Source organism: Pelophylax lessonae (assembly GCF_965119305.1).
Source record: "Pelophylax lessonae genome assembly, chromosome: 6".
NCBI lineage: Eukaryota > Metazoa > Chordata > Amphibia > Anura > Ranidae > Pelophylax > Pelophylax lessonae.
Genome location: NC_138773.1, coordinates 225,769,042 through 225,796,231, shown reverse-complemented (window position 1 = coordinate 225,796,231; position 27,190 = coordinate 225,769,042). Strand labels below are relative to the sequence as shown.

The following is a 27,190-nucleotide window of genomic DNA, read 5'->3' as shown; positions in this document are numbered from 1 at the left end:
GTTAATAGAGTCTGAGACTATTGATAAGCATGTTAATGAGCTCACCTGGCTATAATTACACAGTCATTGTTCATGTGGTATTCTCAAAGTATATATAAGTGTGTGTTTCTTGCAATAAAAGAGAAGAGAGTTACTCTTGATCAAACCTCACTACAGAGCCTTGTCTCGTACTTGGGGGGGAATTATTGATGTGCTTCATGTATGGTGGATTGGAGTGGTCGATAGCTGTTCGGGTGTTTGGGAGTGGATTATCCTAGACGACTGTAACCCCTTTCATACTTTGGGGTGTCGTAACAGAAGGTTTTTGTCCAGGATATCCCTGTACTTGGCCGCATTCATCTTTCCCTCGATTGCAACCAGTCGTCCTGTCCCTGCAGCTGAAAAACACCCCCACAGCATGATGCTGCCACCACCATGCTTCACTGTTGGGACTGTATTGGACAGGTGATGAGCAGTGCCTGGTTTTCTCCACACATACCGCTTAGAATTAAGGCCAAAAAGTTCTATTTTGGTCTCATCAGACCAGAGAATCTTATTTCTCACCATCTTGGAGTCCTTCAGGTGTTTTTTAGCAAACTCCATGCAGGCTTTCATGTGTCTTACACTGAGGAGAGGCTTCCGTCGGGCCACTCTGCCATAAAGCCCCGACTGGTGGAGGGCTGCAGTGATGGTTGACTTTCTACAACTTTCTCCCATCTCCTGACTGCATCTCTGGAGCTCAGCCACAGTGATCTTTGGGTTCTTCTTTACCTCTCTCACCAAGGCTCTTCTCCCCCGATAGCTCAGTTTGGCCGGACGGCCAGCTCTAGGAAGGGTTCTGGTCGTCCCAAACGTCTTCCATTTGAGGATTATGGAGGCCACTGTGCTCTTAGGAACCTTAAGTGCATCAGAAATCTTTTTGTAACCTTGGCCAGATCTGTGCCTTGCCACAATTCTGTCTCTGAGCTCTTCAGGCAGTTCCTTTTGACCTCATGATTCTCATTTGCTCTGACATGCATTGTGATCTGGAAGGTCTTATATAGACAGGTGTGTGGCTTTCCTAATCAAGTCCAATCAGTATAATCAAACACAGCTGGACTCAAATGAAGGTGTAGAACCATCTCAAGGATGATCAGAAGAAATGGAAAGCACCTGAGTTAAATATATGAGTGTCACAGCAAAGGGTCTGAATACTTAGGACCATGTGATATTTCAGTTTTTCTTTTTTAATAAATCTGCAACAATGTCAACAATTCTGTGTTTTTCTGTCATTATGGGGTGCTATGTGTACATTCATGAGGAAGAAGAATGAACTTAAATGATTTTAGCAAATAGCTGCAATAGAACAAAGAGTGAAAAATTTAAGGGGGTCTGAATACTTTCCGTGCCCACTGTATATATATATATATATATATATATACTTAGTGCATTAACCCTAGAGTCGCATCAGTCACAAAGAGTCACATCAAGCAAACTTTTTTACATGCTGACCTTATTTTCATGTGCACAGATTTATTGGACAGCAGTGGTGTATCTTCCATGGGTGCAATGTCTACCGGCCATTCAGACCCAAAAGAAGGTGGGGTCCACTGTGCCCTCACACATTGCACAACAAGTTTGAGGACATTTTCTTGTAGAGTAGGACAGAAAGATATTAGACTGTAATAGAGTGCTTGGATCCCTAATTGATTCTTTCTATAGTGACCCCATCACCACTAAGTACTTTTAGCCAAGAAGTCATCTTAAAAGGTCCAACTCTGGTCACAAGTCCTCAGAAGGGATGTGGTGGAGCTGGAGAGAGTCCTTAGAAGGGCAATTAAATTGGTAGACAAATTGGAGGACCTCATTTACGACAGGAACAACTGCAAGCACTGAATTTGTTCTCCCTGGAGAAGAGACTCTGGAGAGGAGATATGATAGCGGTAAACACATACCTCAATAGTGATCCCAGCATAGGAAGAAAACTTTTCAGTCTCAGGAAGTGTAGAAAGACACAGGGCCACACAATGAGATTGGAGGAAAAGCAGTTAAACCTTAAGCTACATAGAGTTTTTTTTCACTGTCAGGGCAATAAGGATGTGGAACACTCTTCCACAATTGGTGGTGTCAGCGGGGAGTATTGATATTTTTAAAAGACTCTTGGATGTGCATATTCGTGAACACAACGTACAGGGATATGGGAAATGATTATCAACATTGACACACACACACACGTACACAGGTTGAACTGGATGGAGTATTGTCTTTATTTAACCTTACCTACTATGAAACTATGAAAAGATATAAAGTTCCTACTTCCAGTTTGTACGTCACTGCAGGATGTTCACTAGCAAAATAAACCACAGTGACCAGCCGGAAGAGCAAGTATTTGGCTCTTCTGGCCTTCAAATTGCATGCAGTGGTTGGGTAGCCGAGAAGTGGCCACTCTTTAATACCTGGGCCTCCAGATAGATTAGCACATAAAGGCTTATTTTACAAGTGACCACTTGACTAATAGTGACCTTGTGGTGACAGGGTTACGTTAAAGTATTTGAAAAGCCAAAACATTTTACCTTTGTTTTTGGGTGATTAGGGTAGACATGGTAGACTAGAGAAATGTCTGGTTCTTTATGTGATTTTTTTTTTTTATACAAATATTAAAAACAATGCTGTGTCTGTTTTTTTTTTTTTGTGCGCATCAACAATTGAGGTATAACATCATCACAATGTGATATAAACATAAATCCACAGAACAAAATGTATTATTTATAAAGCAATAAACCAAATCTAGGAACAGAAAACTCTCATAATAAGATTAAATAGAACAATATATATATTGCTATTTTTGTATGTATTCTGGTATCATAAATTATTCTTATTTCTAGGAAGATCTAATTTTTAGGGGATAAGTTTTCTAATTTTGGACACAGTAGTAAGGGGTCAGATCCCCTGTCAGAATTATATACTGTGCCCTCCCTGGGGAGAATCTTTTTTTTTTTATTTATTTTTTTGTCCCAGTGAGCTCACCTCTCACTTTCTCATGTGTCTACATGACAGGGAGTGAAATCTCCTGAATTAAATACAAACAAGACAAAACTGAAATCTGTTTTAGCCATTGGCTACTCCTTCCAAAAACATTAGCTTTAGATACACATTAAAGATCAGGTAACACAACCTTGTAATTATCAGGAAAAAATGTAAAAAATAAAGTGACTGCTTTAGTTATACTCTTAAGTTGTCCTTTGACAGGCAAAGCTCTCTCCAATAACAGTGAATGGAGGGATGCTCTGCCCTTGCCTCTGTAGCTCCTGGACCTGCAACGGTTTTTGCTTAGCTTGACAGACAGATTGAAATGCTGAAAACTTAATGAATGAAAACCATATCTGGTTTGAAAAAAGTGATTGTGTCATACAATGGCCCTGTTCATGTGGTCTCTGCCATAGAGGGGTAATATCATTGAAGCAGAGCACTGACCTGCTTTGCCTGGATGTAAGTCTTATTTGAGCTTCTAGCAGACCAATCCAAAAATTGGCTTTAATATTTTTGCTTTAACATTTTTATCACTTTTGGTCACTTTTTATTATAAGGGGGAACTTGAATATGCAAATGTGAAATATTTTATAGTCTAAATTAGGGATTGACCGATTATCGGCAATGCCGGGGGCCGATATGCACTTTCCCAATATATCTGAATCGGCCCCTGAGGTTACCTATATTGCAGATATTTCAGGAAACCTGTACCAGAGTGATGCCTGCAGCTAGAGGCATCACCCCGATACTGGCGTCCATAGCCGACGGTCGGCTGTCTTGTAATGACAACCGTTGCGGCTGAGAAGCCGCTCGGTTGTCATTACAAGGAGCAGGAGGGGACGTCTCCCCCCTCCCGCCGCCTTCCACAGCTCGCCCGGGTCTCCTGTCCCACCAGGAGACCCGGGCATCCTACCTGCACGGCCGCCGAAGAGAAGACCCGATCAAAGCCGCATTCGGTCTTGTCCGGTCTCCATGTAAAAAAACCTCGGCAGCAAATTCAAAAATGTGAACAGAGGAGGGGTTTGGGGTCTTTTAGACCCCCAGATCCCTCCACAATAGTACCTGAGAAAAATAAAAAATATCGGCCAATATCGGCCGATACCGACATCCGATGACCAAAATATCGGTATCGGCACAAAAAAAACGATATCGGTCCATCACTAGTCTAAATCTACTTCAGTATGGTTCGTTCTTATCAATTTTTTTAATTTCCAGATGACTTCTAAAACCAGTGTGCTAAATGAAAAACAGCATCTAATAAGTGTTAGGAATTTTGATATAATAAAGTGGTCTATGTTCTTCTGAGAACAAAAATGCTGTTGGCTAAGAATGTCTCATGCAGAATTAAGTATTCCTGGAATTCTCAAATGTTGACAACTCATGGGCTACTGCTGTGGCTGTTCAATGAAGGTCTAATTTTTTTTATTGACAACCTTATATAAATCACTGCATTGCTGCCCAGCAAGTTGAAATGATGCCTTCTGGTGGCCATGAGAGTATCTGCTGTTTAATGAATCTAATTATTTTGCTAGAAACTTTGCTATAATAAGACATTCCCAAACTAAAGTAATGAGGATTGTTGGATTTGGGGTAGGGAAGTGCAAAGTTCTAGGCTACCTTTGGGGCCTATGTTTTGTGGCTTTATCACTATAAATGTCAGACCTGAAAAGGTGGTCACAGCCTGCAGGTCCCAGTATTTACTTAAGTTTTTGCCAAGAATAAGATAGAGAACATAGATATGAATGAATGTATGTATTGCCTTTACCTCTCACCTGCTCTCCTGATTTCTACTTTATTAACTTTTTTAAAGTCAAGTTGTTCTTGAAAGAATTTAATGGTGGTGGTAACAGATTCCTTTGGTGGTGGGCTCTTTCCTACATGCTCCATTCTCTTCTTTCACAGATTTCTGATCTCAACAAACGCATGTCTGCCATTGAACGCATGCTAAACCGTCTAGAGGAGAGAATGTCTGTACATTCAGATGAGGTAACTTTGCCCCATTGTTGTAGGCTTCTCACAAGTGAAGACAATGTTCTGTATACAAACTGACATTGTTTAATCTTTTAGTCAACAAGTCATGGAGTGCACACAGATGCTGACCTGGAGGAAGAAACTCTGAAACGAAAGATTGGAGAACTTGCCAGTAAAATCTGTGACAAAGGAGGATCCTCAGATGAAGAAAAAGCCCCTAAATTTAAACCAGCACTAAAATCATCCACTGATATTGCAAATCAAAAGGTAGGCCCAAGAAAATGATTAGAGAAGATCAATAGATTAATATTAATGGAGGAACTTACTGCAAAATACTGTAAACCTATATGATATGCATCTTGCATTCATTTAAACCTGGATCACTTTAATAGACTCTCCATATCTCCATACCTATCTGAAGTAACAGACCTATCTTAGGTCATTTAACATCTGAATGAACTTTCAAAACCCGAGGAACCTCTCTATCTGCACACCCCACCTCTTATTCTATTATATCTTTAAACCTATCTACCTCTTTGGATACATAATGTATCAGAACTCTCTATCCCACCTTGCCCTTCTAGAGGGTTTCAAGATGACCAGTCCAACCCACCCTCCATTAACCCTCATAATAAGTCCACCATTGTTATGGTCCCATCAAGTGTAGGGAGACAACACATGTAAGGTAGTTATTGTGGTGCTAAACTTTGAATACTGTCTATTGGAAACATGGCACCAACTTGGTGGAAGAAGCCTGATTATAAGGATCAGATTCTGTATGTCAATTGTACCGCTTGTTTTAATTTTTATGTTATGCTGGGACCTGACTCTATATTGTTAATAAAAACATATTCTTTACAAAAGGTCAGAGACTAAAAGCCAAGGAAGGCAAACAAAATGCTCTGATACACTGTATGTTCTGCAGATCCTATTTAAATTATAATTTTTAGAAGTTAGGAACCACAGCTTCAAAAGAAAATATGGAATAGATTAGGAATGGTTGCACTCAAGGCAATGCTCAATAAAGCATTTTTATTAACAGTGTGCTTACAAGATGTTTAAACAAACAGTGCAATTTCATACAATGAACAGGATGCACAGGCAGCTTCTACGTTTGTTATAAAAAATGATATAGTAGCATTTTAAAATCTTTAGTGAATAATAATCTATTAATAATAGTAATCTAATAGTAATCTTACCATTACTATTGCTATTAAAAATCCCACCATTACTAGTCTATAAAAGGAGAGAAGATTGGAAGATCAAGTTGTACAGACCAACCCTAGATCAAAAATGTCCCCTCTTTAAATTCTCAACAAAAACTTAAATGTATTATTTGTAATGTGCCTATTATTGGTAGGGATGGGTGAATGGTTCAGCCCAAGCATAAGTTCGGGCCGAACATTTGCCTGTTCAGCTGTTCGCTGAACACTCGAATTTGCAGAATTCGCCCCAACGAACACCCTGCAATGCACTGAGCACTGCACAGTGCATTCTGCTCCCTGATTGGCCAAAGCTTTGCCCATTCAGGGTGCAGTGTAAGCTGGTTGTTAAGGGGTGGGGCCAGAAAGTCGGCCACAGGCTCCTTAACAACCGATGAGTCATTAGCTGTCAATGGGTTTCCCCACTGACAGCCGAATAAAAAAATAAAGAAAATAACGGCACGTGGTTCCCCTCCCAGTCCATACCGGGCCCTTCGGATCTGGTGTGGATTTTCAGAGAAACCCTATGCCAAATTTAGAAAAAAAAAACGGCATGAGGCCCCCCCCCCCCCCAAAATCCATACCAGAACCTTTTCCTGAGCATGCAGCCCGGCAGGTCAGAAAATTGGAGGGGGATGAGCAAAAACACCCTCCCCCCAAGCCATATACATGCCCTCAACATGTCCGCCGGACCCAAAAAATAAAGTGTGCCACCACTAGGTGATGTAGCCAGGTGTCTCTGCCCCTTGCCTATATATATATATATATATTTTTTTTTTTTTGGTCCGGCGGGTGTCGTGATTGTTGATGGATTTACATTGAGGGACACTATTTTTTATTTTTTAATGAAAGACTTGTCAAAAACTGTTTCTTGTGGTTATTACTTTTTGATACTTTTTTGGTGAATGGGTAGGGGGTACGATACCTATTCACTTGGGGGGGCAGGATCTGGGGGCCCCCTTGTTAAATGGGGCTTCCAGATTCTGATAAGTCGCCTGCCTGCAGACCCCGACAACTACAGTCCAGGGTTGTCGGGAAGAGTGATGGGGTTTGCCATTTGGGTTAGAACATTTCCCCTGTTCGGGAGTTCTGCTGTGAACCAAGCAGGGGGTATTCAGCCCATCCCTAATTATTGGTCATACATTCTTTCATCCATACAGTGACAATTTGTTCCTAATATAGCATTACTTTAATTTTCATAGTGTTTGCTGTATCTGTCTGTAGAATGAATGTCTAATGCTAGCTGTTATAAATGGGGAAAACCAATGGATTTTTAAAATGACACTTTCAAACTCATCATAGTCACATTATTTTTTATATATACCCTTTTGCAAGTTTAGTACTTCATAGTTTTAGCGTTGTGATTTTTTTACTGCTGAGCTGTGAATAAAGACTTATGGGTCATACACACTATAAGATTTTCTGAAGACTTTTTCCTTTAGACTTACTAAAACCATATAATATGAGGTCAAACCTAAACACTTTCAATTTGTATACAATCTGGCAGGCCCTTGCACTACATAGAAAAGGTAAATCTAAAGGAAAAAGTCTTCAGAAAATCTTATAGTGTGTATGGCCCTTTAATAGCAAGATCCCAGGGTACACACAAATAGTTGAAGTAAGGACACATTTTTCTCCCCTTTCTTAACAAAGATGATGCCTTCCAGATCTTAATTTGCAGGATCAGCCAAAAAGTGCAGGCATTCCAGCATACACTGCACACCCCAAACAAATGATTATTTGTAGAATAAGGATTTTATGTAAGCAATGCAAATATATAAAACAACAGTCCGAAATTTGAAAAGATGGTTAAATTGACCACAAAAACACTATATTTTCATCTGTAGCCAAATTAATAAAGTTATATTCAAGTTGCTTATGCTCAACTATGTTGTAAAATGTATTTATAACCTGTAAATTTCATGGCTTTGCATGTGAAATCACTTGCAGTTTCTCCTATTGTAATCACATGCAAGGCAGCAGAATCTTGTAGCCGATGTGCAGCTTTTCCAGCAAACAATGCTTCCTCTGCACACCCCCATTTCTTACAGTGCCTTGAAAAATTATTCATACCTCTTGAAATGTTCCCCATTTTGTCACGTTACACACAAAAACGTATTTTATTGGGATTTTATATGATAGACCAATACAAGGTGGCACATAATTGTGAAGTGGAAGGAAAATGATAAATGGTTTTCAAAGTTTTTTACAAATACAAATCTGAAAAGTGTGGCGTGCATTTGTATTCTGCCCCCTTTACTCTGATACCCCTAACTAAAATTTAGTGGAGCCAATTGCCTTCAGAAGTCACCTAATTAGTAAATAGAGTCCACCTGTATGTAATTTAATCATAGTATAAATACAGCTGTTCTGTGAAGCCCTCGGAGGTTTGTTAGAGAACCTTAGTGAACAAACAGCATCATGAAGGCCAAGGAACACACCAGACATATAAGGGATAAAATTATGGAGAAGCTTAAAGCAGGGTTAGGTTATAAAAAATATCTCAAGCTTTGAACATATCACTGTTTAATCCATCATCCGAAAATGGAAAGAGTATGACACAAATCCACCTAAACTGACAGTCCAGGCAAGGAGAGCATTAATCAGAGAAGCAGCCAAGAGGCCCATGGTAAATCTGGAGGAGTTGCAGAGATTTACAGCTCGGGTGAGAGAATCTGTCCACAGGTCAACTATTAGTCATGCACTCCACAAATCTGCCCTTTATGGAAGAGTGGCAAGAAGAAAGCCATTGTTAAAAGAAAGCCATAAGAAGTCCCATTTGCAGTTTGCGAGAAGCCATGTGGGGATCACAGCAAACGTGGAAGAAGGTGCTCTGGTCAAATGAGACTTGTAAAACGCTATGTGTAACGGAAAACTAGCACTGCACATCACCCTGAACACACCATCCCCACCGTGAAATGTGGTGGTGGCAGCATCATGTTGTGGGGATGCTTTTCTTCAGGGACAGGGAGGCGGTCAGAGTTTATGGGAAGATGGTTGGAGCCAAATCCAGGGAAATCTTAGAAGAAAATCAGTTGGAGTCTGCAAAAAGACTTGAGACAGAGGCGGAGGGACACCTTCCAGCAGGACACCGACCCTAAACATGCAGCCAGAGCTACAATGGAATGGTGTAGATCAAAGCATATTCATGTGTTAGAATGGCCCAGTCAAAGTCCAGACATAAATCCAATTGATAAACGGTGGCAAGATTTCAATATTGCTGTTCGAAGCTCTCCATCCAATCTGACAAAGCTTGAGCTATTTTGCAAAGAAGAATGGGCAAAAATGTCACTCTCTAGATGTGCAAAGCTGGTAGAGACACCCAAAAAGACTTGCAGCTGTAGTTGCAGCGAAAGGTGGTTCTACAAAGCATTGACTCAGGGGGGCTGAGTGTGTGCCACACTTTTCATAAATTCATTAAAAAAAAATTTGAAAAAAAATAATTTTTCTTCCACTTCAAAATTATGTGCCATAATGAATACTGTAATTAACAGAGCATGTAGTATGTGTTAATGAGTGGGCGAGTCATGTTTTCTTGCATCCCTCCCCCTCCTAATGTGCCAGTATTAGCACACCAACGCTAGCCAGCTTGCTTGGCACCAGTTTTTATTTTTTTTAATTTTTAATATAGAGAATTTGCAGCAGATATTAAAAGAATGCATGACTCTATACAGGTATCCAACAATTGTTCCAAAACACTTGCAAATTACATTTCCAAAAAATCCACAGAGGGGTACAGCATTAATTATAGCCAAACTTGGTGAAGGGATTCAGGTAAAAGTGAACAGTAAGGCCTCTGTGAATGTGAGATAGGCCACTAAGTTGGAACCTATGCCTAAAGAAAATACAGAGCACAGTATATAGGAACTTATAAAAGTCAGATATGTTTTACTGATTCCGCGCACATCCAAAGGTATTTTAATATAACACAACGGGGAAGATAGAAAAAAAAGGAAAAAAGAGAGAGAAGCGGCAAAGAGAAGAAGAGGAGGGAAAACAAAGGGGTAAGAAGGTAAACACTGGGGGAGCCCAGACCATGACTCAATAAAGAGCAGGCACCAAGACACTGCGTGGATCAAGTATTCATCAGAGAAGTGAAAGGGATTTAAATAGAACTACCTGATCTTATGTTTCTTGGTTTTGTCCCAAAGGGCCAAGGTATGGTCCTCTAGTTGCTCGATATCATTAACCCTTGCGAGCCATTGTGCCACTGTTGGAGCACATTGTTGTTTCCACACACCAGAGATGCAAGCTTGTGCTGCATTCAACAGGTATTTAAGCAAAAATTTGTGGGTACTGCTTGTTTGACAGTGGCGTGAGATTAAGCAGTATCATAGCTGGGTCATCCTGCAAGGAAATGTCATTAAATTTATGAATAAGGCCCCTTTTACACATGCTGTCCGTTTTTCATCCATCCGTTGACGGATGAAAAACGGACATCAATGTATCTCTATGTGAAAATGGATGACAACGGATGATCATCAGTTAACATCCGTTTTCATCCGCTTCCGTCAATGTCCGTTTTTTGAACAGATGAATGCCCCATTTTTCATCCGTCAAAAAAACGGATTGGACGAAAAACGGATGAAAACGGGTGAAAAATGGATGAAAAACGGATGGAAAACTGATACATTTTGACGTGACTGAACTGATGAACTGAACTGTATGTGTGAAAGGGGCCTAAGTTGGAGCACAGGTTGCCAGAAAGTGCTAAGCTTAGGGCAATCCCAAAAAATATGTAAGAGAGTGCCTTCAGACGAGCCACATCTCCAGCATCGATCACTCTGTTGAAGGAACAGCTTGGGTTCCACAGTGAGTATAAGAAGCATGCTTTACTGCATATACAGACTGATTTTACTGTTGTGAGTTTAGTAACACTTTAGGCCTAGGCAAGAGAGTTAAACACTTATTCAATGTGCTACAGGGTTTAAAGTTGAAGTGACCCTGTCGATACACCATGAAATAAATGAGTGACCAGCAGCTTATAAAAGAAGATTACTAATACATACCTGTCCAGTGGCTGCATCTCCAATCTTCACTCTCATCCAGAGCTACAGCTGCCTCTAAATCCAACACTCTTGCCTGGGCTTAGGTACTGCTAGGAACACTGTATAGAGGTTGTATTCTCTTCCGATGTGTGCACCAGTTTTCTCACACAATCCAAGAACATACTGCTAAACTAATTAGTTTACAATTAAATCCCCCCCCCCCACCCCCACCCCCCAAAGCTGTGCAAGTGTATGACTAATGTAAAAACTTGAGATTGCAAGCTTGTTCATGGCAAGGAGAGATGTGAATGATTTATTGTTCTTTAGAAAGCACTGCGAATGAAGTTAGTGCTGCATAAACATGTCAAATACATAAAATGCAATACAAATACAAAAGATACAACATTAGTAAGGCACTTCAACATCTGTAAACCTCAAACCATAGTAATCCTATAAGCTAGAGCAATTTTATATAGTACATTTTATCCTAAATTTGCAGCTGCTTTTAAAGAAATGTTATTGCATGGCTCAAATATTTGAAATAAGCTTTGCCCCATGGTGCTAATATGTATGTATATATTCTTAATAGAGTCTTTTATTAGCTATGCAGTCATACTTTCTATAACAGAGAAGGTTTATTCCATAAAAAGAAATACAGTTGTTTACGTGTATGTGGGTTTAGTTAAAAAAGGGATTAACCAAAAGTCAAGACTATGATGCAAGCAAGTTTGTTTTGGTGAGCATAGGGGTTGGTAATCTCTTTAAATCGGAGGAAAGTGGAACCGGGCATCCAACCATTCCTGCATCCTGCAATAGCAAACTGCTAATGGGAGCTTTCTATCCTCCTAGTGCGTACAGTTAAAGATGCTTCATGAAGATCAAAGTACCTCTTGAGCTGGGTTCCAAGGCTAAAGCTGAGAGCTCTCAAGGAGCTGTGCCAACACTGGCAATTAGTGTTGTACCAGCTCTCTGTGCTCCCACCCATATGCATCCCCTTTTTGTCCATTTATCATGACATATCAGTTGGAAGCTGAAGCCTAAGTGTCAGGGAAAGCAGAATTTGTTTCAGGCTAATGGATCTATTTAGCTTGAACTAAAAAGAAAAAATAGCAAATATGGAACGCATATCTTTGTGCTTAACTTATTTTTCATCATGATGTTACTGAGTCACCGTATACTATAGCTTTGCTTGACATGCTTTAATTTTATACTCCAGTTTATATACTTCTTGTTACCCCTCATTTATATCCCACCTAAAGTTTAAGGCATGTGTGTATATTTTCTCATTGTAAACTCTTCTATTCATCTTACTTTTCTAGCTGGTGGGTTAGTAGATTTCAGTTTATTTGGGCCAGAAGGAAAATGTTACAAGGCAGGCAAGGGTATCACAGCATCTGCTACTTCAAGGAACATATTACGCGTTTCTAGAATAAACCCCGCCCCCCCAATTATTTATGTTTGGACAGTAACTTCTCCCATCTGCAGAGAACTTCAGCCCAGGCTCTCTGTGACATCACAGCCAAAACACTGAGGACCATTAATGCCACTGAAAGAGCCATTCAAGAGGTCCTGGGTGGTCAAGGTCAACAGCTTACCTTATCTTGCATCCAACCAAGGGACACCAAGAAGGCACAGGCTGAATTCCAGAACTTAGAGCAAAATGTAAGACATTGCAAAAACTTAGGTTTTCTATAAATTCTGAAGATATTGGTTGTTATTCATACAAGGTGCCCTCTGTAATATAATAGGTTCTTGAATCTTGGATTAGATGGGCATCACACCATACTAAGTAATTCAATATATTTTTATGATAATAATACAGTACAGTATATGAAATGTAAAGAGTTTTAGTAGCTAATCCCAGGATTCAAGACACTAGAGCGAAGAAAAAGTAATTTGGACATAAAAATACACTAACAAGAAGAGAGGATAAAGGAATCCTCTGAACCTATACCGTGGAGTAAATAAAAGAAAATTCTGAATAACTTTGCAAACTCTAGACCAATAGTGAATAACCACCTGAAAATAACATATACAAGCTAGTTTCCGCATAAAAGTGGTTTTCACAACACTAGAGAAGATTACAAACAGCATATTTGCTAGACGAATGTTGTAATATAAACCATGAGCAATAAAATATTAACCCAAATCAAATATTATATAAAAAAAGCCACAGCCATATTAATACAGTATTGGCTATAAATGTTTTCATCAGATAATTTACAAATCACAATTCAAAATATATACAAAACCACAGTGTCCACAGTGCAGCACATAAGTTATATATGCATAAATATCCTTCACAGCTATCCATTTCCAAAGATTGCATATGTTGTAAGATACCAACCCTAAATGGCAACTAATAGAGCCCCCCATACAATTTGACAGTTGTAGCATGATAGTTTCCCATGACATTGTCCATTACAGACTTTCCAGATTTGGTAATTAATACAGAAGGTGCAAATAGTGTTGTACAATCCAAGTGAGGAGAGTAAGATGATCTCAACGGGGAATAAGTCTGGCTGTATATTAGCTCACAGCCTTAGATCTCACAAACTCACTGCTAACCAGTAGCCTCCTGCTGATGAACCTTAATATGCATAATTCCAGGCCTACCTACAGTCTTACACAGTTGTACAGGCTCCTCTCCTGTACTGAAATTGCATAGTATGACTTTGGTGCAGGCTATGAGCTTCTACCAATGTGCATTAGAAGCTGCTGCAAGTTAGACAGTCAGATAGAGACCCGACTCATTTCCTGGCTGGAGTGTATCTCCAATTAGCATCAATTAGCCATTTCCACCCCAGCTATACTGTCCTTGGCTTGCTTCTTTCATTCATTGGATTTCAGTTCAATCATGAAGGCTTAGCATAACATATAGGCATGCAAATGCAGCCAGCCTAGGATCACCTACTCTTGCAAACTGACATTCACCCAATCACGGCATTTTGAAATTTGCTCAACTTCTCTCATGAGCCAGCCCATGCCTTGCATAATCCAGCTAAACCTAAAATATAAAACTGTATTCAGTTCATAAATAAAGTTCTGTGTATAGATGAGGTCTTGCAGCTCATTCACATAGATGCTATGCCCTGTATAGTGTGAATCAGTTTTTTGTGGGTTTTTTTTATTGAGTCTATGGATGCGTGCTGGCAGCCTACGTTACTATATAGGGACGCACCTAGCATCCCCCCATCCACAGCTCTCACCCCTATGCACCTAAAATACGCTCCCCATTCACATCTCTCCCCTCTGCACTACAGCTTACCCCTCTGCACATAGAATACTCCCCCATCTGCAAGTCTCACCGCTCTGCACCTAGCACCCCCCCCCCCTCCATCCACAGATTCCACCCCTTTGCACCTAGAATACACTTCCCATCCGCAGATCACCCCTTTGCACCACAACTCACCTGACTGCACCTAGAATACCCCCCCCCATCCACAGTTCTTCTCTCACCCCTCTGCACCTAGCACACACACCCCTTTAATCCACAGCTCTCACCCCTTTGTACCTAGAATACACCCCCATCCACAGCTCCCACCCTCTGCACCTAGAATACCCCCCCCCCCATCCACAGCTCTTCTCTCACCCCTCTGCACCTAGCACACACACCCCCCATCCACAGCTCTCATCCCTCTGCACCTAGAATACACCCCCATCCACAGCTCTCACCCTCTACACCTAGAATACACCCCCTACCACAGCTTTCACGCCTCTGCACTAGAATACACCCCCATCCACAGCTCTCACCCTCTGCACCTAGAATACACCCCCCTACCACAGCTTTCAAGCCTCTGCACCTAGAATACACCCCCATCCACAACTCCCACCCTCTGCACCTAGAATACATCCCCTACCACAGCTTTCACGCCTCTGCACCTTTAATACCCCCCATCCACCACTCATACCCCTCTGCACCTAGCAGCCTCCTTGCTTCCTATCCATAGCATTCCCTCCTACACTCAGCACTCCGCATTCACTGCTCTCAAAATGTGCTGCGCATTCCAAGACCCCTCCTACAGAAGCTGACACGCTAGTGCTTTTTTCAAAAACACAGGAGCACACTCCCTGCATTGCCTCCCTTATGCAACAGCAGTGTGCAATGGACCATGGTGGTGTTAGCTCCAAAGGCTCAAGCCAGGGGGGTACATACACAGGGGCAATTACAGTACAAGGCTCTATGTCTCTACCTGCAGCAGCTAAAAGCTGATGGGAGGGAGAGAAACTGGCTTTCGGCTGCTGCAGGGAGAGACACAGACACAGGGTATCGTTCTGTAATTGCCCTGCCGCACCGTTCTCCCTGCGTTCCAGGCCCCCCTCCCCCCATGTGTCAGGGCCCCCTACAGGAGGACCAGTGGTACCCCCCTATCGGCTGCCCTGGATGATGTCACAGGGTCTAAAGTAAGGTATGTAATGAAAACAGTAAAATTTTATTTAAAAATGTCCTTAGCATATTGATGAATGGGGAAATAAGATTCCAGAGAACTAACCCATATCAATGAAAAGTAATAATTTAAAATTGTATTAAACCCAAAATCAAAAATATAATATATTGCAGCTTATCAATCATTAGATGCGGTAGCTGCGTTTCTTTTCTTTTTTTTCTCCCTCTGTTTTCACCTGGTGATCTTGCCAGTAACACGCCTCCTGTATTAAAGTGCCCTCACTCTGAATGAAGGGGCACAGGGGGCACATTTTTACATCAGCATTGTTAATCTGAAGGGAGGGGAGTGTTAGATTCATTAGCAGATTTAAATACATTAACAAAGTGAAGCCAAGCTGCAGCTAATACTTTATAGGAAGTTACAGCAAACAGTTTTTACCTTTTGCAATAAAGATTTTACACAAATAAATAAAAGCTGATCGTCATAAGCACCACTGTCAGCGGTAAATGGTTTCCCTTACCCCTGTAAATGCAACATTTGCTGGAAGGTTGGTTCTTTTGAAAAACAACAGATGTACTGGCAGGATCTCCAGGTGAAAATAAAGGAAAGATAAAAAAAAGGAATGCAGCCATCACATCCAAGAATTGGTAAGCTGAAATAAAATAAATGTTAACTTTTGGGTTTAATACCACTTTTATCCTTACATCATAATTATTCATTATTTTATTTTAAAATTAAAAAAACATTTTGTATTGATATGACTGTAGTAAACTATCATTGTATAGGTCAATATAGGTTCTTTCAATTTACACAATGTAATTGCTTTTTGAATCTTTAATAAATAAACCCTTATATGTACATTAGTACATCAGATATCATCCAGCATACTATCATGATGCCCATCATTTGCTGTACAAACATCTAGTACACGGAACAACATATTATGAAACAGTTATAGGAAGTAAAGCACATTTTTATCTTTATTATTTGGTGTGGACCTGAAGTCATTTTTACATAGGGTCCTACTTGAGCAATTGGATAATACAAGAAACTGAAATTTTTTTTTTTTTTTTTTTTGTATTTTTTATTTATAATTTTCATTACAATACATCCGAAAAGCCAGAAAATAGAATTAGAAAACAAAAACTGCTGTGAGGTATGATCCCATAAATAAAACTAAAATAATATATGGAGCACATTATTAAAGGATACACAGATGACCCCTGTAGGAGATATGAGAGTCAAACATGGTTCCAGCTAAGGCTTGTGCAAAACAGAGTGCAACGAACATATGCACTCAAGAGCTAAATGTGCAATGATAAACAGTCAAAACATAGCCCACAGTTGGATGTCTAAGAAGACCCCACGCCAAAGCAATGGGTAGATAGACTATCCACCAGAAATGAGTAAGAGAAACAGGAGAGTGAAAATGGGGGAAAAGAAGAAAAAATAAAAAGAGGGGAGGAAAAACTGATGATTTTTAAAGAAACAGAGAATGGTTACAAAGTCGCAAAAAGAAAAAAATATACAGTATATACAGTATAAAGTTTATAACCATGAAAACTATGATTTTAGCAGTAGTGTCAAAAGACAGCTAACATTTCTCCTAAAGCTATTCTTCCTTCCCACTGTTTAGGTAAAATAAATGTTGAGCTATATCTTGTCTCTTTATCTGTTAAAATAGATTTCAAAGTGTGCCTAAATCTCTCTTTCATCTGAAGCCCGATTCACATTTTGGCCTTCAGATGTGCTGCAAATGCGTGCATTGTAAAGAAAGTGCTCACAAAGCCTGCCCCAATAAAAGTGAACAACCCCAAGCGCTTCAGGACAACCCAACTGCCAATCCCTAATGCTGCTACTTAAAATTATAAAAAGTAAAAGGGCAACAAAGCAATATGTAAAAACATATATGTCTGACCAGTAGCGCAAAAAATGGTGATAAAATCACACCACCACAGAAGTGAATAGTCCTTCTATTCAATAATTACACATGAGACCACATGAAAGGCAATCTTCAGAAAAAAGTCCATCATAACATCAGAATGTCCATCCATAAATAAGTGCATCCAAACATGTGAACTTGATGGGATGTAGATTAGATAAGTGGATATAGCGGGTCACCTCTTAACACCACCACCGTGCAAGCAAGGGGGAGTAGATCACACTCACCGACACTAATGGCTCAGCCACTCTCGTGGATAAGCAAACACGCCAAATCTCAGCAATTCCACCATGGATAAACCCAAATGCTTGTCAAGATGAAGGAGGATCAGTGTACTCCTTGTCCAGCTCACCTTTAGGCCATCCTGACCCTCCCGCCTGTCCTCTGTAGTGAGGATCACATGGAAGGTCTGCAGACACTGGGAAGGTGGAAGAAGCCCAGCACACCCGCCCTACTTTCAGGAACTGGGAGGAAACCAGCTGGGACTGCCCCAGGTCCTAAAGCTTGACTCCTACAGCTGAGGGATCAGTACTTCGGGGACTGCAAGTGTAAAGTAGGCTCCTTCATCTTGCAGCTTAAGGGGGGCAGTTGGCGAGCTGCAAAAATGCAACTTCAACATGCTTTTTTGCCACCTCCCAAAAGCATGTTCAAATGTATATATATATATACTGTATATATATATATATATATATATATATATATATATATATATATATATATAGTTTTCATACTGTGTACTCCAACATGTATTTAGCATGCATTTAGGTGTTCTTTTGGTATTCAGCTGACAAGTAGAATTTTTTAGCTCTCATTGTTCCTATGTTCTGTATTCCATTTCAGGTGTACATGACCGCAGATAAGGCATTTGGTCTGGAGAAGAGCCTGCAAGAGCTGGAGGAGAGAGCTCTACAGAGTGGAACCACAGATTCTGAGCTTTCAGAATTGGAGGTCAGCGTGGCATCTGCCATGGCACAAGTGCAACAAACTGAGAGCGAGGTGAAGGTCAAAGAACTGATCTTGTCATTTTGAAGAGGCTTGGAGATCAGTCTGTAAATATAAGTGTTTTATCATTTTAGGTGTCAGATATTGAATCTAGGATAGCAGCTTTGAGTGCAGCAGGACTTACAGTCTCACCTTCAGACAAACCCAAAAGGAAGACTAGCCCTCGGGTAAGATTTTGCTACCACTAAAGGCAGTCAATGTATACCAGCCTCAATTAATGCTAAAACAATGTGTGCCAAAATGGCTGATCATTTGTTCTCTAGGATACTCTTATTTTGTTACCAGACAGCTTATAGTAGAATTGTCCTGAAGTGAACAAATAGAGTGGACCAAGCACCAGCCACTTATCTTGTACTGAATTTAATATCAAATCATAAGAACACAATTATGTGAAATCTGGACTTTGTATGCAAATTATAATTTACCTATAGTATAATATTCTGTACAGAATCCTGGCATTGCTAATGTAGAAATAGAACTCCTTTTTAACTAAATGCCAATGCTACAGTGGGCATTATGAGTGAAAATAATGATAATGTGAATCTATTGAAGATTGCTGCACAATAAATGTTGAGTATATAACTATATGTAAAATGTTTATAAACTTTTAAAAAGTATTTTATATATTCTTTCTGCTTATCTAAAATATATTTAACTCAGTTGCCAAGGATATGCTCTATTAATAGCCTACCTTACTTTTTAGAGTTATATTGCATTAAAAAGTGTTTCATTTTCAGTTTAATTTTTGCTAGAGATTACACTGTTTGGCTGGGTTCACACTGGTGGGAACACCAACATTGCATGTGATCCGCACTTCTTTGCTGTGTAGATCACATGCAATGTCTGTATGATGCAAATTCAGCCATACAAACCATATGGTTGAAATTGTACAGGATACAAGAGAAATGGCCGCACACCAAACGATGGCTCACAATGAAAGGCTTTATTTAACAAGGATGCAAGGTACAGCAAAAGGAACAAGCACGCTGTAAAGTGGTGTGAAACATGTCTACCATCCATTTTGCTGCACCTTGCATCCTTGTTAAATAAAGCCTTTCATCCTGAGCCATCGTTTAGTTTGCGGCCATTTCTCTTGTATCCTGTTTGCGGTGGCGATCCGAGGTCCTGCACCCATAGCTGGCTGTGAAGCTCCAACTGCCTGAGCGGTGTACATCTCTTTCCCTGTGTCTTGGCTGAAATCGTATTCGCACCAAAATGGTGCAGGCAGGGCCAGGACAATGGGTGGGCAGGAGGGACGGTTTTCCTGGGCGCAATGGTTTATTGCAGGGATGGGGAGGCGCCTTGACCCTAACCCTAAGGGAAGGTGGGGCACAGTTTGGCATCCTTGCCCTGGGCGCTGGATGACCTTGTCCCAAAACTGGGTGCAGGACCCTTTTTTTGGTCCACACTGGAATCAGAGCGCATTGGGTGTTTACACCCATGTGATCTGATTCCTGTACCATTTGACAGTTCGCACTGCGATCTGCAAAATTATCTGGGGGGGTCATTAACTTTCTATTGACACCCGCAGCGGTTTGCAGAGGGCAGTATGAACTGCCTGCAAATAACATGCTATGCAGAAACCTGCACAGGTATTGCACTCGTTCCCGCATCGCTAATTTGTGAACACAGCCCTAATTCTGCAGTACATGCATTATACTGTGGGATAGACAGACAGACAGATAGATAGATAGGTAGACCCCTCTCTGCTCTGATCATTTGAATAAAGTAAAACATATGACACACAGATATACAAAGATACAAGGTATGCACATAAATTTGGTTGTAAAGTTTGTACTCTGAATATGATGTTTTTTTATGCTATATTGTAGCTTGCTGCCGCCTTATCCAGAAGTACGGAACCATTTGTGTCTTCTTACCCAGAACAACCCAACCTTACATCAACACCAAGTGAAGCAAAGGTTAGCAAAATTCCTTATTAGTATTCAGTCTCAGTGTGTTTTCTGCCGTATATACTGTAGTTAGTGGTCCCTAATTGTTCTTTAATATCCTTAAAATAATTACTTATTCTATACATGCAAATAAGTACAAGTGTAAAAAAAAAAAAAAACAAGTTAGTCTTCGGTTCTGTGTTACCCTGTGTAAAATTGAAGAGAAGAAAGTGGCTCCTTGCTAGGTGCAAAGGGCACAACTGCAAATGCATTTACAGCTGAATTTTTATCTCTTTTTTCCCCAAATATTTTAGATAAGACTAAGTAATGTGTGCCTACTACTGCAAGAATCTGTGCTAGAACTTTGTCCTCCTATTGACCGTTTTGGAGTATCCCATCCCCATCCCCGCATGCCAAGGTCTTAGGTGTTGTCCTGGACTCTGAACTCTCCTTCAAACCCCACATCCAATCGCTGTCCAAATCTTGCCGCCTCAGCCTCCGCAACATCTCCAAAATACGCCCCTTTCTAACCAAAGACACAACAAAGCTCTTAGTTCACTCCCTGGTCATCTCGCACCTCGACTACTGCAATTCCCTTCTCGTTGGCATACCTCTACACAGGCTATCCCCCCTTCAATCCATCATGAATGCTGCCGCCAGACTCATCCACCTTACCAATCTCTCAGTGTCCGTTGCTCCTCTCTGTCAAGCCCTCCACTGGCTTCCGCTCACCCAACAAATTAAATTCAAAATACTTACAACATCTTACAAAGCAATCCACAGCTTAGCCCCTAGTTACATCACTAGCCTAGTCTCAAAATACCAACCTAATCGCTCTCTTCGTTCCTCTCAAAACCTCCTGCTCTCTAGCTCCCTCGTCACCTCCTCCCATGCTCGCCTCCAGGACTTTTCCAGAGCCTCTCCAATCCTACGGAACTCCTTACCCTTATGTGAAAACCCTCCTTTTCAGAGAAGCCTATCCTACCCACACCTAACAAATATACCTCCATTTTCTCCATCAGCCCATCCCCCACGGTTATTGCCTTTTGTTTCACTTGACCCTCCCTTCTAGATTGTAAGCTCTAACGAGCAGGGCCCTCTAATTCCTCCTGTTTTGAATTGTATTGTGACTGTATTGTCTTCCCTCACATTGTAAAGCGCTGTGCAAACTGTTGGCGCTATATAAATCCTGTATAATAATAATAATCCTGAAACCCCTAAACCATTCTCCGGTTTCATGTTATTCAACAATAAGTTCTATAAAGACATCCACTAAACCCGGCTTTTCAACTAGTGTGCCCAAGCACCCTGGGGTGTCTTCAGGTTTTTTCAGGGGTGCCTTGGCAAAATAAAAAACCCCAAATTGTGTACAAGCCTGCATTTATGTTACACAAAGGCACAGGTTTTAATTGTGCACCATTACAACCTTCTAGCCGCTGACGTCCTAACAACTAAGGACGCAATTGGTTGATAAAGAGGACGTCGGATGCCTGCACAGCATCCTTGTTTGCTCTTCCCCTGCCCCTCTCCATAAGGACTGGGGTCACATTAGCTGAATGAGGAAGAGAAACTGAGGGAGAAGAGAAACATTGGAATACCAGTGTGCAAAGATGTATTTGCTTTAGAAGAATAAATCACCTCTACAGTAACGTTGGGTGTCCTAAATGTATGGATGCTGTTGCGTTATGTAAACCTATTAGTTTACCTTTTTTTAGAATGGGGTGCTTCGAGAGTGTGCACAATTTTAAAGGGTACCTGGACTGAAAAAAGTTTGAGAAACACTGCCCTAGACTGAGCCTGTATTGTCAGTGTGCATGGAACCACGTTTGTGGCTGGCAACCTCTGTACAATACTAGCAAGAGAGACCTGGGTAAGGGTATATTCTCAGTGGCCACTCTGGGTGTAGCTATGCATTTGGATAGATGTGCAAATAATTCCTTTTTAAAAAGATAGCAAAAGCAACCATGTTTTGAACATATTTCTCATTCTGCATTTTTAGATCATGTCAATGCAGCAAGCACTCCAAAAGAAGTTTGGTATAGATATGGAAGGTAAGTGTTTTTAAAAGGTACCTCTGCCTGAGCATGATTTTTTTTTTTTCTAAGCTGTATCTAAATATTTTGCTCACTGTCAAGTGTAACTACTTTTATTCTACCCTGTGTAAGATAAGCATGCAGAATGAAACAAAGGTTTGCCTGGAGCATTGCGGTCTTCACAGAATATTCCTTCTACTGCTCTTCCCTGATAGAAATATTCTGAATTCATCTGACACAGCCAATTTATTGAGAATGATTTCCTTATCTTTGTATCTAATCAAACTGTTGTGTCTTTCTATTTAAAGTGTTACTAAACCCAGGACCCTGCATTCACTATATCTGGTCTCCCACAGTACACAAAACATGGAAATGCAATGGTTTTAGTAAATATAAACTGCTAAATACATTTTCTTTTCAGTAGTATAGCAGTTTTGTGACTTGTGAGCTTTTTGTGAGCTTGTAAGAGGAGTTTTCATTTTGCTCTCACTGTTCTATAAGACTGCAGGACCCCTGACCCTCTATCTGGACAGTGCTGATTGGCCCTGTGCTGATCACATGCACTCTCCCTAGAAAAAAAATAAAAAACCTCTCTAGCCATAGGGGTGCGCAGCCTATTGCATTAGGGTGTGCCTGCCAAAGCTCAAACCACATGACTTTCTCTGCAGCCTCAGCATGCAGAATGGGAAGTGCTCTGCACTAAGAGACTTCATGTTTATTTACAAACTGAAGCATGTAAGCAAATTCTTATAGTTGCTGCTCAAGTCTTTAAAGTGTTACTAAACCCAGGACCCTGCATTCACTATATCTGGTCTCCCACAGTACACAGAACATGGAAATGCAATTTATTATTTATTTTCTCATTAGCAGTATATTGCAGTCTTGTGACTTCTATCAGTCTCTGGTTAAAGCTTGTAGGAGGAGTTCTCATACTGCACTGGCTTTCCTATCAGGATGCAGGATCCCTGACCCTCTGTCTGGACAGTAGTGATTGGCCTTGTGCTGAGCACATGCATTCTCCCAAGAAAAAAAAACTCTCTAGCTATGCCCAACAAACTGAGCTTGTGCAGGAGGGACTCCAGTAACTCTGTCTTATTTGAACATAATATAGGGGCAATTCAAGAAGAGAAGGATCTGTGCATACAGGATCAAACAGCTTTTTTACACAATGCAGAGGATTAGCCCCTTAGGTTCCACAGTGAGTTTAACAAGCATGCTTTATTGCATATACTTGCATGATACAAACTGATTTTACTGTTGTGGGTTTAGTAACACTAAATCTTCAGCTCTGAAATGTGTAGCTTTTTTCTCTTTGCCTGTATGCGGAGGCCTGTTTCTGTTTCATTTTTTTTTCCTAGTAACAAGCTACAACCAAAGCCCATTGCTATTTAGTCCTGTGGGTCCAGATAACAAATCCTTCTGATTCATACTTTTTACTCTGCAGCTAAACTTTTAAATGTTACAATAAATAGATTCAGCAGCCTGACCTGCAAGGACTTTAATTAACCTCACCATGGGGCCTCATCTTCATGGAGGTTTATCTCAATAATTCTTATGGTTCTTAAACTGAACTCGCTGTTCTTTTTTACTGCATTATCACAATCGCTAGCACTTAGAGGAAGGCAAGAGTTGCTACATTATGAAAATTACGTTTATTGAGGGTTTGCAGCATTTGGTGAGAAGATTTAGCACAAGTTTTCATTACCAGCAATTCCATTGTCTGTTTGACTGCTTCAAAGCTAACATTGCTCATAGTAGTAGAAACAGGTAGTAAATTAATACTACTGCATACACTTACCTTAGACTATTCAAAAGCTAGCCCTAAAGTCTTTTAGCTGCAAAAGGGAAATGTGGTACTTTTTGAGTTAATAAAAAAGAATTACAATGAATTTCATAATCATGCAATCGTTCCTAGAGGTACACCTCTAAATATATTATATATATATATATATATATATATATATATATATATATATATATATATATATATATATATATATATATATATATATATATATATATATATATATATATATATATTATGTATAACAATGTGAAAATTTTCCCAAAAATGTTTTAAAGTAATTAAAAAAAGGGAATACGGTAACACCAAAATGGGAAACAAGCCTTTCTTCAGCATCCTTTGTGAGTATTCCTTTTTCTTTTGCAATTAAACTTTGTTGGAACCTACTACACCAGAGTGGTTGCGCTGTCTCCCTCCCTTCCCCCCTGTCTTCAATATTATCCTGCTTTTATACCTCAGCAGTATAAAGTCTGTAAGATGACCTAAAAATATCTACTTCCATAATTCCCACTAGAAGCATATTGTCATATTGAAAAACCAAATGCCACTTCAAAAACATCCACAATGAGTTCTTTACTTACAAGATGACAGAGGAAAATTCAGTTTTTAATAAGGGAGAAGTATGACCATAGCTATTTTGGTCCTTCTTTTCCTACAAACTAAGTGCACTCCTGTGACCCGTTTTCAGCCAAAAGTGGGCTAAAGCCTGCTGTCGGCTGACGCCACTCAGCCAGTCAAGGCTCTGGTAAGATCCCGACTTTACAGTTGGTATCCACCCAGAAGCCTGGACCGGCAGCTGTCTCAGCCTCTCGGCGAGCTGCTGGGAAACTGAGCCAGCCACTCCACAGCCCAGTGCTCCAGTGAGCGCTGGAGGGGGCAGAGCAGAGAGCCGGTGACTGACAGTCACCAGTTCTTTGCAGACTGAAGACTGAGAACTGAGAATTCACCAGTGTTTGGTCACTTTGGTCATTCTCAGGCTTAGAGCCGGTGGGGGGCTAGCTGCAGCATGGATCAATGCTGCATCCACTTAGGTGAGTATAATTTTCTGTTTTTTTTTTTTTAATTCCCGCACTTTTCTTTTAAAACAAGGATGAAAGAATTCAGCTAACAATGGATTGATTTTTTTTGCATCTTGTCAAGATTTATTATCACTCTGTCTTTTCAGATGGGTCCATTGAAAGAAATTCTATTTATCGAGGCTCCTTAACCCAGCGCAATCCAAATAAAAAGAACAGCAGGGCAGATCGTATCTTTGCCGTAAGAGCCATATAATATTGTTTAAAATTAAGAAATATGGGTGATGTGTGCAAATATTTTTTGTGTAAAAATAAGGCATGTAGATTTCACATATCAGTATCCAGACTCGTATCTGAAGCCTGAAAACTCATAGCTCAAAAATGTTTGTCCCCAATCACCCACTGGTTTAATATGGACATGGTGACTGCCCTCAAAAATTCCTGTTTGCTTCCCAGATTTGTACCCAGTAATATAATCAGTGGGTATTTGTGGTTCTCTATGCGATGCAGTCAAATCCTGGCTGGTGGAAGGGACCAGCAGGGTGCTAAAACATCACAGCACCTTTACTTCCATCAAGATTCCTCTGTACTCCCATCAAGAGCCCTCAGCCTTAATGCAAGCAGTGGGCTGGCTCTTAGGAGGAGTTTCACAAATATAAAATGTATTGAAGGGTGGATATCAGTCTGGAGGATGAGCTGTATTTGCATGCAGAGCTCTTACATGAGATGCTGAGCCTCCATTATTGAAAGAACTAAAATCCAGTGGGCAAAATGAGCAGGTTGGGGACAGTAAGTCTGAAAAGATAAGAATTCGATGATGCACACTATGAGAAGTGCATAGTGTGCAGTTAAATTGGAGTATGCCATTTCAGTACAGGAGAGGAGCTCATATAACTGCAAGAATGAAGGTAAAGTTGAAGTTCAGCTTAAAGAAAATTTTATACAAAAACTTTCAATAAAAAGGACTTGAGATAAAATATAAGGCCTTCATGGGATTCAAGTGAAAGCTATTTCACCAGTTCCCAATTTTTTTTTTCTGGGAATACCATGTGTGCATTAGCCCAGGTGGCCAGGTGGATCAATGGTAGTAGTAGTTGTAGATGTCTGATCAATCCTCTTGTATAAATGGAACATTGTACTTTTGATGAATTCCAAGTTTGAGAAGCACTTCACTGAAGATGTGTACAGTGTATGTGATTACAGAAAAATCATTATGTTGTATTTGTCTTGCAGAAACCTGTTCTTCAGAGATGAAAGAAGCTCTTGACACATTGAATGGCTTCGTCTGCATTACATCTAACTGGATTACTTCAAACAGCAATCTCTGATTTAGTTTATGGCTGAAACACAACCACAGCTATACAGCACAAACCTATACCTTTCTGGGATATGTAGGGCATGCTAGTAAACCTAAATGTTACGGAGTCGTATATAATATATATAATTTGATACACTAGGTATTTGATAACATTAGAATATTAGGTATTGAGAGATTGGAGCGTTATACAGCTACTTTATACCAGACATGTGACTTCTGGACATTTTCAGGAGGTACCAGTAGCCTTAAAGCTTAAATCCATGTTTTCTTTTGCTTTAAATAGATTGTTTGGGCCAAGCTCACCCAAATAAACTATTTCCATAACTATTTTCCAAAGTTATTCTGCCGCTATCAGTGCTGTATCATACTGTCATAGCATTAGCTACATATAGTATTCAACACTGTGTTGTGGCAGCATCACAAGTGACATCCCATTTATTGCAGGAACAACATCAAGTCAGGCTGAGTGCTTCTCAGCCATTCAGAGGAAGCCTTGTATTTTTATCAATGAAAACAAGGCTTCCTCTGATTGGCTGAGGTGGAGAGGTAGGCAGATGGTGTCATAGTTTCCCCCTTGGCCAATCAGAAGAAGCCTTGTATTTTTTAAAATACAAGGCTTTGATTTTGTTCCAGTAGCAGATAGGAG

General features: G+C 40.3%; 1 protein-coding gene across 1 annotated transcript in view; it reads left to right on the top strand.

The window, feature by feature from the left end:
- Nucleotides 1-26,865, top strand: part of MLPH (melanophilin) — a 109,742-nt gene extending 82,877 nt beyond the window's left edge. The window contains exons 10-17 of the mRNA XM_082262045.1: nucleotides 4,891-4,974; nucleotides 5,056-5,226; nucleotides 18,320-18,475; nucleotides 18,556-18,648; nucleotides 20,314-20,403; nucleotides 22,373-22,424; nucleotides 25,376-25,467; nucleotides 26,460-26,865. Coding sequence (XP_082118171.1) covers nucleotides 4,891-4,974; nucleotides 5,056-5,226; nucleotides 18,320-18,475; nucleotides 18,556-18,648; nucleotides 20,314-20,403; nucleotides 22,373-22,424; nucleotides 25,376-25,467; nucleotides 26,460-26,480 — 759 coding nt within the window. The 3' untranslated portion in view covers nucleotides 26,481-26,865. The remainder of the gene's footprint in view (nucleotides 1-4,890; nucleotides 4,975-5,055; nucleotides 5,227-18,319; nucleotides 18,476-18,555; nucleotides 18,649-20,313; nucleotides 20,404-22,372; nucleotides 22,425-25,375; nucleotides 25,468-26,459) is intronic.
- The last annotated feature ends 325 nt before the right edge of the window (nucleotides 26,866-27,190 follow it).